The sequence below is a fragment of the Leuciscus leuciscus genome, assembly GCF_965113295.1.
Source record: "Leuciscus leuciscus genome assembly, chromosome: 2".
Classification (NCBI taxonomy): domain Eukaryota; kingdom Metazoa; phylum Chordata; class Actinopteri; order Cypriniformes; family Leuciscidae; genus Leuciscus; species Leuciscus leuciscus.
In genome coordinates this window covers 7,680,524-7,696,097 of record NC_138726.1, presented here as the reverse complement: position 1 = coordinate 7,696,097, position 15,574 = coordinate 7,680,524, and the positions used below count along the sequence as shown (strand labels likewise).

The window sequence follows — 15,574 nt, the reverse complement described above, 5'->3', positions numbered from 1 at the left end:
ATGTCAAGTTGAAAGGGAATTAATTGGTAAAAAAAAAAAAGTATATTCTTTAAAAGTTGTGCAAACTGCAAGAAATATTCATGTTCACAGCTTTTGTTTACTATACAATTTACTTGCAGTTATTTTAAAATGTAAGATACATGAGCAAAAAATTAGCTTGTTTATCTAGAAGAAACATGGTTAAACAATCAGGTGTGATTGAAATTATATTGTAAAACTGTAAAGATTATGAAAATGAAATCACTGGAAAGCAATGCAGTCTGTAGAACTTGTTTGTTAGATGACTTGATGCCAAAAGATTATCAGCGGATTCTTAGCACTTGAAATTCTTAAGACTTTTTGTGAAACATTAGAACTTCCTCCTTGTACTCTTCTGACTTCATTCCTATAGTTGTTTCTTGTTTGGGTCATTTACAAGACCTGTTTTTCAGGGCTATAAGTAGAAGTAGTGTTTCCCCAGCACAAACTAGTTGCTGTGGCATTTTCTGCCTGTGATGTGGTGCAGACAATCCAGGAAAGTGTTTTTAGATGTTTTAAATTACACATGGCTTGATACAATAGATAACATCTGACACTTCTTCTTTAATTCCTATATTTATAGATTGAGTCTTGTAGTGAATGCAGAGCACTACAAGACTTAATTCACTGTTTGTATGTTGTAGGTTGCAGTTTTTTTTAATAGCTTTTTGCACCGGGGAGATAAGATGATGAAAAATAAACGAAGTATTGGATAAAGTAGGCTATGTACACATTTATATATTTTCTACACACACCAGGTGTACCTACGTTTCAGCAGTTTTGCCAACAAGTCAAGTTGTGCCATAAAATTTCGTACTCTGATAGCACATGTAGGTCTACATCAAGGAGACGTCTGCATTTACATCAAGGTCAAGGTCAAGGTCAAATTTATTTATAAAGCACATTTCCAAGCAGTCATTACTGCCACAAAGTGCTGTACAGAAATTCATACCAAACATAAAACATATTAATTAATCAAAAAGAGAAATTACATAGGCAAAATGTCCCAATAATAATAATAATAGTTAAAACACATGTAGACATTTTTACAATCAAACATCACAACGTTTGCTCATGTTTGCTCATCTGCAATATGTCTCTAAGATGTTTCCCGTCAGATGTTAAGTAGACATTTATCAGATGTTTGTACACAACAGATGTTTTCCAGATGAAGTGCTCTTTAGCATACATATTAGAGACGTACCTGTGCTATGCATGTCAAAATGCGGCAAAAAGACGCTATATTGAAGTCTTCTGAGGAGGTAACCACCCTGATAGCACACGTACATCTCTGAGACGTCTATTTGATGTGTCTGTTTTCATCTCAAGATGTATTTTTTTGAATGTTTGCTCATCTGCAAGATGTTTCCTGTCAGATGTTAAATATACATTTAGCAAACGTCTTTAAGATGTTTATGAAACTGACTTTTTTAAAGATGTTTGTACAGCAGATGTTTTCCAGATGAACTGCTCTTTAACAGACATCTTGGAGACGTGCGTGTGTTATCAAAGTTTCACTTATCGACCGCGTTCCATTATGAAAAATATAGTGCAGTATCATAGGCGCTGTCGTTACTAAGCAATTTGTTTTTGATTTACGATATATCAAAAAGGAACTTAAGATAAGTTAAACATAAGTTGATGGTCTTGTATGGATAGCTACTAATAGAAATTAATTTAAAGGTTCGGTCACACTTTATTTTAGATGTCCTTAACTACTTATTGTGTTCATATTGTATTGCAAAACAATTTTTTCTGCTGTTGACGTGAGATACGGGTTAGGTTAGGGACTGGTTTGGTGGTTTGGGTAGGTTTAATGGTGGATTAAGGTGTAAAGGAAGGGTCAACAGTGTAATTATGTAATTGCAGATTTTTTTATATATATAAGTACAATATAAAAACGTACACAATAATTGTATAATAATAATAATTGTGCATTGTATCAAATGATTAATTGAAATGCTAGTAGGCCTACATAGTAGTTAAAACACTTAAAGTGGGACCAAAGGTTCGACTGAAATCATGAATAATCAGCAAAAAAAAAAAAAAAATCTCCATAATATAAGGATTTCCTGTTATTTACATTGGACTACGCAAATGTTATTAGTAATGCCCACATAAAAACAACAACAAAGAACTCATAATTTCGGTTGTGTTTAGATTCTAGTTTTATTTGTATCCTATGTAAATATGTGAGATGTTGTAAAGCTGTGTTGGTCACATGACTCTGATGTTGCGCTGACTGACTGACAGAAGAGGATTAGTTTTACACGCGCTCTGACATCCTTCACTGAAGTTATCATCATGATATCCCGGGACGAAATACTCAAACCCATATGGTACGCCTTTACTGCTCTGGATGTAGACAGAAACGGGAAAGTATCCAAATCCCAGTTAAAGGTAAGTAATCCTTTTAAATACTACCCCTTTAACAACTCCAGAGATCACAGCGCGCGCGCACCTGTTAGTTTCCGTGTCTCGAGACAGTCGTTTGGTCCACTGAAAAATGAAAGTTTGTCCTTACAGATGATTGTTGTTTCAACGGTGTCTTCTACTTATTTATTGAAACAGACCTTATAATCAAAATGAAGTAAAAATCAATTGTCAATTAAACATCTGGTAGAGAATTTCTCTTCTGTTCTTCATTAACCATACCGTTGTTCAACACTACATTAACATTAGGCTTAATTTTCAAGATATTTGCAGAGGATAATGTTAAATAATGAAAGAGAAAGAAATGCAATACTTCATTTGTTTACTCATTTTTGGAATAACGCTTGATCAGTCTTGCAAGACTTTCACAAGGTCAGGGTGTATGCATATGCACTGAAGTGGAGAGACTTATTTTATCTTTATCATCTGGTTGTTTTATCCTTTTTGCATAGTGAAACCATTGCTGTCTGTCTCTCTGAAGGTGCTGTCTCACAACCTGTGCACCATACTGAAAATCCCTCATAACATTTCTGCCTTGGAGGAGCACTTTAAAGATGATGATGAAGGACCAGTGTCAACAAAAGGGTACATGCCCTACCTGAACATGTTCATACTTAATAAGGTAACAAATACACTGTCTCTTATCAAAGCGTAGACCTTCCTCTCGCCAGACAAGCCTGTGTCTGTTTTAAGAACAGACGTTTATTATTTCCTCTGGAATAAGGCTGCACATTATTTCACATGACTCACATAGAGATATCCTTGTGTGTGTGTGTGTGTGTGTCTGCTTTTCTGTACCAAGACATTTGCTGGGGTCCAAAATCTAGGATGCAAAATCTAATTTAAATCTGGAAATTATTTTTTTTATTTTTTTAAAGATTGTGCACTATTTTTAATCAAATAGCCTAGGTACATCTCTGACACTGATCATGTGACTCTTTGTACAAATGTTCCATTGAAGCACAAAATGCTCTTTATTTAGGATAAAATTATCCTGTCAGTAATGCAAAAGGCCAACATACAAAATACAAAGGCTCAGAAATTCATGTGCATTTTTCAGTTCAACTGAAATTTTTATGCTGATAAAACCATTTTAACTCTTTAAGGTCACTTAGTTACACGTACATCATAGTAATAACAGTAAATTATGCATAATTATTACAAGCAACTAACCCTAAAACAAAACCTAACCCTAACATTTAGTAAGTGCATGTAGGTAATTAATTTATTTGTGTAATTACAGTTACAACATCACCTAAAATAAAGTGTAACCAATTTATAATGTAAATATATATTGATTTAGAAAAAAATTCAAATGCAGATGCATCTTCATGAGTGGTCTTAAACTTTTGGACCCCATATTTTTTAATTGTTTAAGTTATTAAAGTCATCAATATTTAAAATTGGAAAAATTGTTTGTGAATACTAAAGAAGATTAACCCTAAAAGGGCAAAAAGACAGTAGGGAAGTTGATGTCCATGGGCCGTCACTTATGACTCACAGGGCATGAGACTTGTTACTCACATAAATGAGTCTCCTGAAAATGGAAATAAAATGAATCAGAGTCACTTCAGTGAGTGTTTAAAATGTAAACTTAGTGTGAGATTTCATGCTGATTTAAAGTTAAATTAATCTCACAGCACTAGGAGGTTTGCCAGTTACCATGTATTGTCTTCTAGTGTTATGCTATTAACAGTCATGATATTTTAGCTGTGGGTTCAGTTTGCTGCTGATGAGATATACATATATATAGAGATATACGTAACCTGAACCCGTAACCAGGTTAGGTCACGTATATATTTATACGTAACCTAACCTGAACCCTTACCCTAAACCCAAGTCTTGACCCTAAAACAGGCTTTTTAAAGGATCACAGAAAGTGAGGACCGGCCAAAATGTCCTCACTTTCCTCACGTTTTCCTCACTCTGATGGTCTAAAACTCAGACTGTTCCTCACAAAGATAGTTGTACAAGTACACACACACACACACACACACGTTGGGTTTCCGTGTTGAATAGTGACTTTCCATGTGTGTTTGTGTGTGTTTACATATCTAATGATCTTGTGATTCTACAGGCACCTTTTATCATCTTGTTGGTCAATTGCATTTATGTGAATTAAGTGAATAGTAACTTGCAAATAACTTACAAATAAAGGTTCTTTATTGTCATCGATGGTTCCATGAAGAACTTTAACATCCATGTAACCTTTCCATTCCAGTACATGTTCTTTATAGTGGAAAAAAAGTTCTAAACCCAAAATATTTCTTATATGTCATTGTAAAAAAACAAAACAAAGAAAAAACATTTTGGGAACTTTATTTTGAAGACTGTGCAGTATGATTTGTTTTCCTCCTCACTAAACCATGCCACCAGTCCAGTACACGATGACGTGTTACAGTGTCTCTAAAATAATTTATTTCAATCCAACGTCATGTTCTTAACTGGCTGAAGTGGAACCTGTTGTGCTCCTCGGTTTCTCTTTGTGCGTTCAGAAATGCGGTTTCCATCCTGCCAGCTCAAACCTGTTTGACCATCCTTCTCTGACTTCTCTCCAAGGAATTTTAGTCCCCAGAACTGCCACTGGATGTTGTTGTTTTTTACACCGTTCTCTCTGCATTTCCTAAGATACTCATACAAACACATCGTGTACAGTATTTCTTCACCCATTCTGATGTTTGGATCAAACAACATTCTAAGAAAAGCCAGTAAATATATGCCTAATGTTCTGTGTTAATATTTTCTCTATTGATTTTCCTTTACAGGTGTTTTACCCATATTTTGAAATACAAACTGCATTTTGTTGTGTTTTAGGGTTGAAAGAAATGTCCGTAAACTTAGCGGAAAACGTAGCCTACTGGTAATTTTATGCCAGGACCTTATGCGTTTTTCTACAGGATTATTTCTTATAGTGAAACCCAAACCCCTTGTCCATCTCTGCATGCTTTTATACATTGACCACTGAGTGTATATTTAGATCTTTTAAGTTTTCCTAATGCCATCAAGACTATATCTATATCCCCTTTTCTTTATAACATGTCCTACACATCATATACTCCATAATATCAGCTCTTTGGTATCAGCTCTCTGGAATACTTGATTTTGATTGGTCAGTTGTGGCATTCTTTGGTCAAATATCTTTGTATAATGACTACTAAATAATACAGATATTACTATTTACAAATTGGCCATGTTCACACTTGAAGTTCAACAGAATTCCTACTTGCCTGCCAGTATTATCTTTATAGAATAAATGGTATAAGACAGAATATGAATTCTGCAGAAAATATATGACATTGTAGCCCTTCAATTAGATTCAAGTCATTTTTAATATTTGAATGGCAGATCCAGCCCAACTTTGACTTCATGGAGCTGAACAAGATGTGCTGGACTCTGTCTGCACCAAAACACATCAGCAACAAGAATCTGCTCATCTCAGACGTGGATGCCTTCAAGGTGTGGTGTATCTTCAACTTCCTGTCTGAAGATAAATATCCCCTGCACATTGTCGTCGAGGAGGTTGGTCCTAGTACTTTTAATCTTAGGATTCCTTGTACTTATATGGAAATAATGATGTATTTCTGTATTGTTACAGCTTGAGTACTTCCTGCGCAAGCTGTTTGCAGCAGTGGGTTGCAGTTGGAACGAGGGCAGATTCGAAGACTACAAAATGCAACTCAGCGCAACGAAACGTCATCTGAATGCGTGGGAGCTGATTGAGCTTATTGGCATCGGCCATTTCACCAGGGGCATAAACCCTCAGACTCTCTCCATGGGCATCAATGAAGTCTGTCAGGAAATTGTACTGGATGTTATTAAGCAGGTGGGAGTCTGTGTTCATGTATTTCATTAATATGGGGCATTCTAGGTCTGCTCTTGTCTGTACAAGACCACTGACTAGCCTGGATCATTAACTTGGTATCTTTTTTTATTCAAAAAGGGCTATATGATGAAAAAAGGCCATAAAAGGAAGAACTGGACAGAGCGATGGTTTAAGCTCCATCTCAACCACATATCCTATTATGTGAGTGAAGACCTAATAGAGCAGAAGGGATGTATTTCGCTTGATCGCAACTGCTGTGTCGAGGTAAAAGCTAGAACTTTTTTCTTTGTTGTTCAGAGTTGAATTTTAAAGGTATATCCCAATGCATCCCAATTCGCATACTTATATCCCCTAAAAGTAGATACGTTTGACTATGTAGCAGAAAAGTATGCACATTTTCTGACATATTACAACATCAGAACTGTCTTTAATGGACACCGTAAACTGGCCTGTCAATCATTTTGCCTTATATATACACACTCCACATTTCAGTTTATTTAATTTATGCTACTCAACAATTCTTCCTACCATATTGGAGAGAATAGAAGTAGCATGTTGATCTGTCATCCGTGGGTCTGTATTACGGAGAACTCTTCGTTTTTGCATAATGATGCTTTTAAAAGTTAATGGCCAGACACTTCTTTAAAAAAATTCACAATGTTGTTGCAGATTAAATATATATATATATATATATATATTTTTTTTTTTCAGTGTGGATATTGATTATTAATCACTCAAACTCCTTTATCTAAACCTCTCCACTTAATCATCAGTCTTGCACATCCATTTTTATGCGTGTTTTTAGTTCTAAACTGAATCCTCCTCAAAAGCACAATGGGTTGTGGGCAATATTAGTGTCCATTGGTCTGCATTTCGAATTTCCACCAAAGAATATCCACATACCTTTAGGATATTCTTTTCAACATAGGCCTACTATGAATTGGGACACACTCATTCCAATTTTGAAAGCTATTTTGGATGGATAGTTGGCGAATTGGGATGCAGCAATAGCATATTTGGTCATCATTTACACACTCTCATGTCAATCTAACCCTGTATTATTGGCTTATCTTATGAATGCAAATGTTTTGCAGAATGCTGCCTTTTGCAGATAATAAAAGTCAATGAGTATTGTGGCTGTCAAAAAAGGCACCTAAAGGTTTCATAAAAGTAGCTCATACGATTTATGAGATATATGGCGAGTCTTACGATAGTGTTGTGTGAGAACATTATTTTAAGTTGTTATTCACAAAAAATATATTTTACACTTCCATATATTCAAACTTGGCACCTCAAGATGCTTGTTTTATAACATTATGGATTCTTTCATGTTTTGTGGTCATGCTTTCTGATCACATGGTGTGTTACATTTAAATATTCTGAATGGATTGCTATGGCAGGACAACAAACAGGTTTGGAACAACATAATGGTGAATAAATGATGACGGAATTTAGATTTTTGGGTGAACTACAGTATCCCTTCAGATATCTAAATTGCTCTGTCTTTGCAGTCCTTACCAGACAAGGATGGAAGGAAAAACCTCTTCATTATAAGATGTGTTGAGAAAAGTTTTGAGATCAGTGCATCGGACAAAAAGACAAAACAGGAGTGGATTCACGGTAGCACATATCTTTGCTGATGACATTGACATTTTTGTACTGTATATCCACAATCTCCTGCTGAGTACGTTTTTGTTCATGTGTATGTTAGCCATCCAGGACTGCATTGTCCGCATAAGACAAGGCCTTTCCTCCGCACACCGAGAATCCAGACAGAAACGCAGGGAGCTGAGAAACAGGATGAAAGCTGAACAGGAGATCATGGAGAACAGAATGAGACAGCTGCAGTTGGCCAACGAGAGCAAACAGGCCCAGCTGGAGGCCCTGAGTAAGGTATTGTGGCCTTCCTTGAATCATTGAAAGATACAAACATACAGTAAGTCGCCAGCAAAATGCCTTGGATTTCAAGCCATTTAGTAGTATCTCTGTTGGAGATGTTGGATTAAACGTGTATTCGGTAGTTCTTTTGCTAACGGTTGCATTGCCTTTCTTTGTGTAATTTGTACCGATACCACAATGCCATCTTTCGACGTGGATCAGCATGATCGTCGTTACATCGTTTTATATAAATTACGCCTTACTAGTGAGTTTTAGAAAGCGGTTTTCACAATAATTAATTCCCCTAGCTGTTAAACAAAACAGAAGCAGCTTGTGCATCTACTCAGGATTTTCTCCGTCATCTAATCTCTCCACCTCATGTATGCCGTACCGATGTTTAGATTGGAAGCATCAGATTCTCCTGTTGTCTCCACTGGCAAAGCACGATAATAAGTGTGTTCCACTGTCTAATTTTCGCTCTTCCGATCACCAAACTACACTGCGCTACTAGCGTATCTGCAGAGGCGGCCTCCAGTCACCGCAAGGGTTCTCTTCGACGTTTAGTGAACATGTGCGTTCACGCCATGTTGGAATTACGTAATTATGGGATTCCGACTTGTTAAAAGCATTCACATCCTTGGAGAACTGCTTCGACTTGTACCACGTGACCGCTGCAGATTCTTTGTGCCGTTGATAGTGGCATTGATAACTATTATGAGTTCAATCTTCATCTCATGTGAGTGTATACAACAATCAGATGACTCTTCACAAAAACACAATTTATTTCATAATGTCTTAAACCTATTAAATTAGCACCATACTAATCAATGCACCTTTAAACTGTATGCATATTACTCTATTTAAATACCTGTTTCTTTTTGTGCACTTTTGACTGTCACTTCCCCCTTTGGCTCTTTTATTTGCCTACATTATTTCAGTTTATAGCGGTCTCTTAGAAACAAAGTTTCACATCCTTTGTTTTTTTTCTTCGTGTTAAACCTTTAATTGGGTTCCATGTTAAACATCTGACTCTTGTAATCCTGTTCGACCATGAAGAGAAAGTTACTGAACCTACTCTCATCTCTGAACTGAAGCTGATAAATGTGAAGATATTTTTAGAACATTTTTATGCTAAAACAGCCCTGCTGTCGGAGCCATCGTCTTGTGGATCGTGCTCTGACATATAGTGTAACAGCACTGCAGGCGATAATCCCAACTGTCCTGTCATATTTAAGCAAAAAAGGCCCAAAATATAGCTTTAAAAGACGCTCATATTTTAGGACACCTGCAAAGGAGAACTCCTGAGCAATGAAGCCACACTTCCTGTGTACGGGTGGTTTCCAGTTCCTGTTTTATATCTTCAATCTCAAGGGATTGTTTCATACTTTATCGTCTATGAAGCAGGAAATATGATTATTCCTTGGCGGCATGAGACTAGTTTGATTTTTATCTCCTGTCAACCCTGCAAGGCCGTTAAACTTGGAAACTTTTGCACAATACACGCAGTGATAAGGCAAAAATGCATAACCAAACATAAGTCTGTGGATCTAGAAAAGTAGTCCCACACAACTAGACAACACTTTTTTTAATATACATAAATAACATACATCTTAAGCACTTCAACAAGTTGCACAAAGTGGCTGAGTGACGTTCATTTACTTGTACTGTAAGTGCATTACAAATTGTGGGATGAACTGAAGTGATTTTGTTGAAATGAATAGCATGACATAGCTGCCGTTGATTGAAACTGGAACTTTCTTTTATTTATTAAACAGTGACTGAAGGCTAGTTGTTATTTTATGCTTTTCTCCCTGTACTTTCTGGCTTACAGAAGCGTTAGTTATTGCTTTAATTTTGTCTGGATGTTGCAGGACCTACAGGACACATCAAGCAGGGGTGATTTGGTGGAACAGAGAAGACTAAAGAACCAAACAGAATTACTGGACCGATATAAACGAGACCTGGAGCAGGAGAAAATGGTAATTACAACAACCTAATGTCTTTTTGTCAGTGATTTTATTGATGGAGGTCACCAGGCTGCTTTTAGGTGTTCATATGGCTGGATGCCATAATTGGCTGATGTGTAAAAGGCCTACACTTTTAAAAATCTGTTCATAAATTGAATTTATTGCTGATATTAATAAAATGTAATTTTAGTTTGACATGTAATCAGTTTTCTTGCTGCCAAAATGATAATTTTTTTAGTTAATTTGAGCTAAACGTTACTTAAAAATCTCTGCCCTATTTAAATAAACACACAGATACACGCAGTCGGCATGAAACAGAAGTTGCGTTAATCATTTTTTCTCAATTGTGCATGGATAAATGTTTTATAATAAATACTGCAAAAAAAAGGTCAACTTTGATTTTATGGTGACTTTGTTTAAATTAATGGTGATCATGAGTGATTGATTAAAATTCATACAGTATGTATAAATAGTTGTGATTCATTTAATTAATTCTGAACATGTTAAAAGTATTCAGCTCCTTTTTAAGAAAAAAAAGAAAAAAGAATGCATACATTATTGTATTGAAGTGCAGCTCTTTTCCGCAGAAAGGCTGTCAGTTTGCAAGAAAGCACAAAACAGTTGCACTTATGTGTGCTGGATGTGTGAAACAGGTCTGATGTGTGGATTTAAAATGGCTTCCTAGGCTCGAATGCAGATGGAGGAGCAGGTGGTTGAGAAGTCCAGTGAAGTGGAGCAGTACTGGCAGCGTATGCAGGAACTGGAAGACATGTACCGTCAGCTGAAACAGGCACTGGACGACGAGAGGCAGGCCAAACAGGATGAAGAAGTCGTGCGCAGACTGCAGGCCAGGTAACAGTGCGCAAACACCCAGCGTTCAGATTCAGTATGCACAGAAGGGCCACAGAATTATGCAGAACATTTGTGTGTTTTCTGTTTTGCAGGCTGCTACAAGAGGAGGCAAGCAAGAGGACTGAATTAGAGCAGATTCACCTGCAGCAGCAAGAGGTCTTATCCCAGTCCCAGAAAGAGAAAAAAGAGCTGGAAGAAGAGAAGGCAGAGAAGGAGCGTGCCCTGCAGGTTGCACTGGAGCAGCTGGAGAGCCTTAAGCTAAAGAGACAGGGGGCGCAAGAGGAATACAAGGTAGCGGATTTTGTCAACAATTTATAATGTTCACTTTATCAAATGAACATTCTCCTTTTCTAGTATATTTTGCTTTTCCAACGTGTTTCATTTAGCTTCTTTTGTACTCTCTAGCTCTGTTGGTCTCAACCAGGGGTCCAGGGCCCCCTAAGGGTGTCAGCAAACTTCCAAGGGGCCCTCAAGTTGTCTTAAAGGGGTCATATGATGCTTTAAAGGGAATGTCACAATGATAAATATTAGCATAATGACTGTCAAAAGGCATGTGCAAAGAAAGAGGCGAGGCTTCAGTGAATTGAAGGGTTGTCGTCAATGCGGTGAGAAAGCAAAACTGCTTTGTCTGGCCGAAAATGGATGAAATTTGGAATTAGAGGTTAAGATTTATTAATAAAGTAGGGTTGCTTCTGCACAGCGCATTTTACAGAGGACAGCTTCCTGAACCTGGGAGAGCACAACGCCGCCTATATACAAAGACTGCTTATCACTGTGAAACGTCCTGCTCAAGTTGTGCTTGCAAAGTTGCAAGTGCCGATCGATCGGCTTGATTATCTGCACTCTCAGAATCTGACTCAGGCTCGAACTGATGCGATAAAATGACAACATTCTTAACTGTGTTTACAATTGCTTAAAGCCTTAGAAGCTGAATCTTGCGATTATGGTAAAGGACATTACGCTTGAGGTGTTTGGCCAATCACAACGCATTGGGTCATTTGGCCAATCAGAGCACTCTGAGCTTTTTGGAAGGTGGGGTTTTGTAGAAATCAGTGCGTTTCAGCGGGACTGGGAACATATTGCACTAACAATATATTAAAAAGTAATGTGTTTTTTGAACATTAAAGCGTAAACCTATTCTATTAAACCCTATTAAACTTTAAAAAACCACATCATATGACCCCTTTAAAAATATTTAAAACAAGAAAAAACAAGCTTTAAAATAAGCTAAACCAATTAAAAATCAAGATAATTCTTATTTTATTTCACCCCTCAACAACTATAAGTGTTATTTTAGATTTCCACTGTATTGAAAAACCTGGATAAATGAGAACACCTGATTTTAATTGTGTTTAATAAGTGTATTTCTAGACCTGGAAAAGTCATATAAATTAATAAAACATTATAATGCCATGTGCGTTTTTATAATGAATATACATTTTTCTAGCTATGCCAAGCTCTAAAATATTTGAAGAATATTCCTTATCCTCATCTGATAATCGTGTAATCTCGAATGACTGGAAAAGTCAGATTCATTGGCTAAAAATAGTGGGGACCCTGAAGAACATTCAGCAAAAAAGTTTTAATTTATTGATAATTATTTTAGTTACTTAGGCCTACATATGGACATATATGGTGGGGAGGGGCTTCAAATATTGTTGTGGACAATGACAACCCCTGCTCTAACACCAGTGTCCCTCTCATCAAACAGAACAGACATTGCTTGTTGTTTCCACTTTTATACTAAAATTAGTATAGTTTCATTTTTGAAACATAAGGTAAATGATCATGATTTTGGTGACCTTTATTGTTTTTCAGGCCATTACAAAGAAACTGGAACGGGCAAGTAACAAGACAAAGACTTGGAAACATAAAGTCTCTAAACATGAGGGCCTACTTCGAATCGTTCAACCAGGTGACCGAGTGTGAAGTTTCTCGTATACCAGATACCGTTAGCAAAAGCACCATTTTTATGTTTTTCATGTATTTCTCAGGCAACAAGTCAGCTGGTAAAATGACCAACTGGGGACAGGCAGCGTTCACCGAAACAGAGCTGGATCAGATGGAGAAGATTTGGCAGGAGAACAAGAATAGAGCATGGGATGGAGAGTAACACCTAATACATCCATTTCCTTTATTTGTGTATTTATTTTTTTTATTTGCCAGGCAGTCCTCATCCTGATCTTATGTTACTGGTTAAATCTGTTGTCACAGAATTTTTTTAATTTTTTATTCAACCGTTTATTAATCATGTACTTTGTAACGTCTAGAGGGTTTTTCAGATGAAAACAGAAAACTGGAGGCAAACGAACTGGTATTCCCACGAGTCTTTATAGATGGTTTGCACAAGCACACTCTTCACATACATGTAAAAGAGCGAGTATAAAACAGGAAAAGAAAGCACTCTGATAAACAAAGTGGAAATTAACACATTAATAGTAAGCGGTAGAGCGGCCATCTCTCTCTTTACTCAAGCTCTCTCTCTCTCTCTCTCTCTCTCTCTCTCTCTCTCTCTCTCTCTCTCTCTCTCTCTCTACCTATGTGTGCGTGTGAGCTCACATAAAAACAGCATGCATACCCACAATAACCTACCATAGAAGGCACATCAACTCATGTCATGAACAGTATTTAACATTAGGTAGCAGTTACAGCTTGTATAATGGAACATGTGCAGAAAAATGATGTGCAAGTAGATTGTGTTGTTAATGTAGAAAATGACCACCACACATTTTATACTTATGTTGTTTTTAAAAACAATGTTATATATCATTCAACTTTAGTAATTCCAAGTGTATTTTTGATTCACATATTCCTGCTGTGTCCTCTAGATGTCCCTGTTGATACACAGATACACTCAGATGACACGTTCATACACACATTTTCTGCACACTAGAGCCACCAATGGACAAAAGATGTGTGTGAACTGTGATACTCTATTTAGCCTTGATTATTCTTTGCTTTTTAACCTTTCGCTTCAGCTTGTTTGAACATATATAAAGAATACATTTAGTAGTTTATGATGGGTTGTTGTGGTACATTTTGTCTTTAATAAATAGAAGGTGAATTTATTTAATATTGATGGCTTTTTACGTGCTTTGCATAAGGTATACTTTTGTATAATAATAATAATGCATTTTTTCATGGGAATCAAACGCCTGACCTTGGAGTTGCTGACTCTACAGTTTTTAGCCACAATATATATATATATATATATATATATATATATATATATATATATATATATATATATAATGAAGTATTTGTCTATTTTTTAGTACTTTTGTATACTTATCAAATTATTATAAAAAATGTTTTACTAGGTCTTGCCTGGTTTGTTGTTTTTATAAAACACAGGCAATGTCAATATAAAAGACACTGATGTTGGAAAATTAAACTGTCAAAGTAGCCTGATATAGAGCATATTGTAAACCAGGCACGTTATTAAAACAATCAAATTGTATCACTCTGCTTTTCTGTTAGCCCGTTCTAGCCAGACAGACTGTCAGTCTGCAGTATTATGTAACCTGGAAGAAGAAAGTGGACTCTTTCTGCAAGTTACATCGAAACTTCAGTAGGGAGAAATACGTGACAGTATTTATAAGTGAATCATTGAATCATTCATTCCACCGATTCGTCCGAACACTGATTCATTCAGGAACAAATCTCCACTGTTGCGACAGATTCGACGGTTGATCCTGGACAGTATCCTGGTATGGCTTTGATAACTATTTTCGTTGGCGGAGAAAAAAAAACTAACTGGTACAATAGTAAAATGTAAGTTACTCTATATTTTAGTCTTTGTTGCTACCTCATGCCTTATGTGTGGCTGTACGGATATTTAGAACAGCAGCATTTTTCTTTTTACAAGCACTTACTCATCCTTTCAAGACTTCTATTCTAACGTGATTTTGGTCAGGGCCGAATTCAGTAGCCTATTCACATCACCGCACTCTGACACCATCATTCTTTGACAGAATTATTATATAGCATAACATATATATAACATAGACATAAGTAATACTTTTCATATCACCGGTTCATACATGGCAGTGGTTGGCTCACGCGCAATACCTTGAGAGGTTTATTCGATCCGAATAGGCTACAGCAATAATTTGCACTGTTTATAGTTGGATCACATTTCCTAATTGTTTGCCAACTACTTGCAATAGTTTCATGTGAGAAACAGCTTTCTGGAGGGATTGAGGCTTACATGACAACGTACTAAAACAGATTTTATTTTCTTTCGTGTTTTTCGCTTAAGTTACAGAGGACAATGTTGACAAAACGATCCTTTCACACACAGATCCCTGAAAACGATTTAAAACACTGTAGTATTATTATTATTATTATGTTGCCAGGCCCGTAGTTGGCGATGGGCCATTTATAAAGAAATGGCACTTTAAAGAAAAAACTACACACAAACACTTGATACACATCACCGTTTTCACAAATTCGCGTTTTTGTAGTTTTACACGAAGATAACGATTTCATTTTCAAAAACTTGCACTTTGAAACCCGTTTTCCAAAAGTTTGCGTTTTCAGGCCTCCAAAACGCAATTGTCATGACAATGTTTAGCCTAGTTGAAGACAGCATCATGTAAAA

General features: G+C 36.4%; 1 protein-coding gene and 1 long non-coding RNA gene across 2 annotated transcripts; one reads left to right on the top strand and one right to left on the bottom strand.

Moving 5' to 3' along the window:
• The first annotated feature begins 2,247 nt into the window (after positions 1 to 2,247).
• swap70a (switching B cell complex subunit SWAP70a) lies at positions 2,248 to 14,039 on the top strand. The gene is made up of 12 exons (XM_082161215.1): positions 2,248 to 2,418; positions 2,933 to 3,073; positions 5,797 to 5,970; positions 6,047 to 6,274; positions 6,392 to 6,538; positions 7,786 to 7,894; positions 7,986 to 8,167; positions 10,024 to 10,131; positions 10,805 to 10,971; positions 11,064 to 11,262; positions 12,790 to 12,886; positions 12,966 to 14,039. The coding sequence occupies exons 1-12, from the start codon at positions 2,323 to 2,325 to the stop codon at positions 13,082 to 13,084; spliced, it is 1,767 nt and encodes a 588-aa protein (XP_082017341.1). The 5' UTR covers positions 2,248 to 2,322; the 3' UTR covers positions 13,085 to 14,039.
• On the bottom strand, positions 13,188 to 15,438 carry LOC309492304. Its single transcript, XR_014203508.1, has 2 exons — positions 13,564 to 15,438; positions 13,188 to 13,374 (listed from the first exon to the last, which is right to left on the bottom strand). It is a non-coding gene; the product is annotated as an uncharacterized lncRNA (long non-coding RNA).
• Between the last annotated feature and the right edge of the window lie 136 nt (positions 15,439 to 15,574).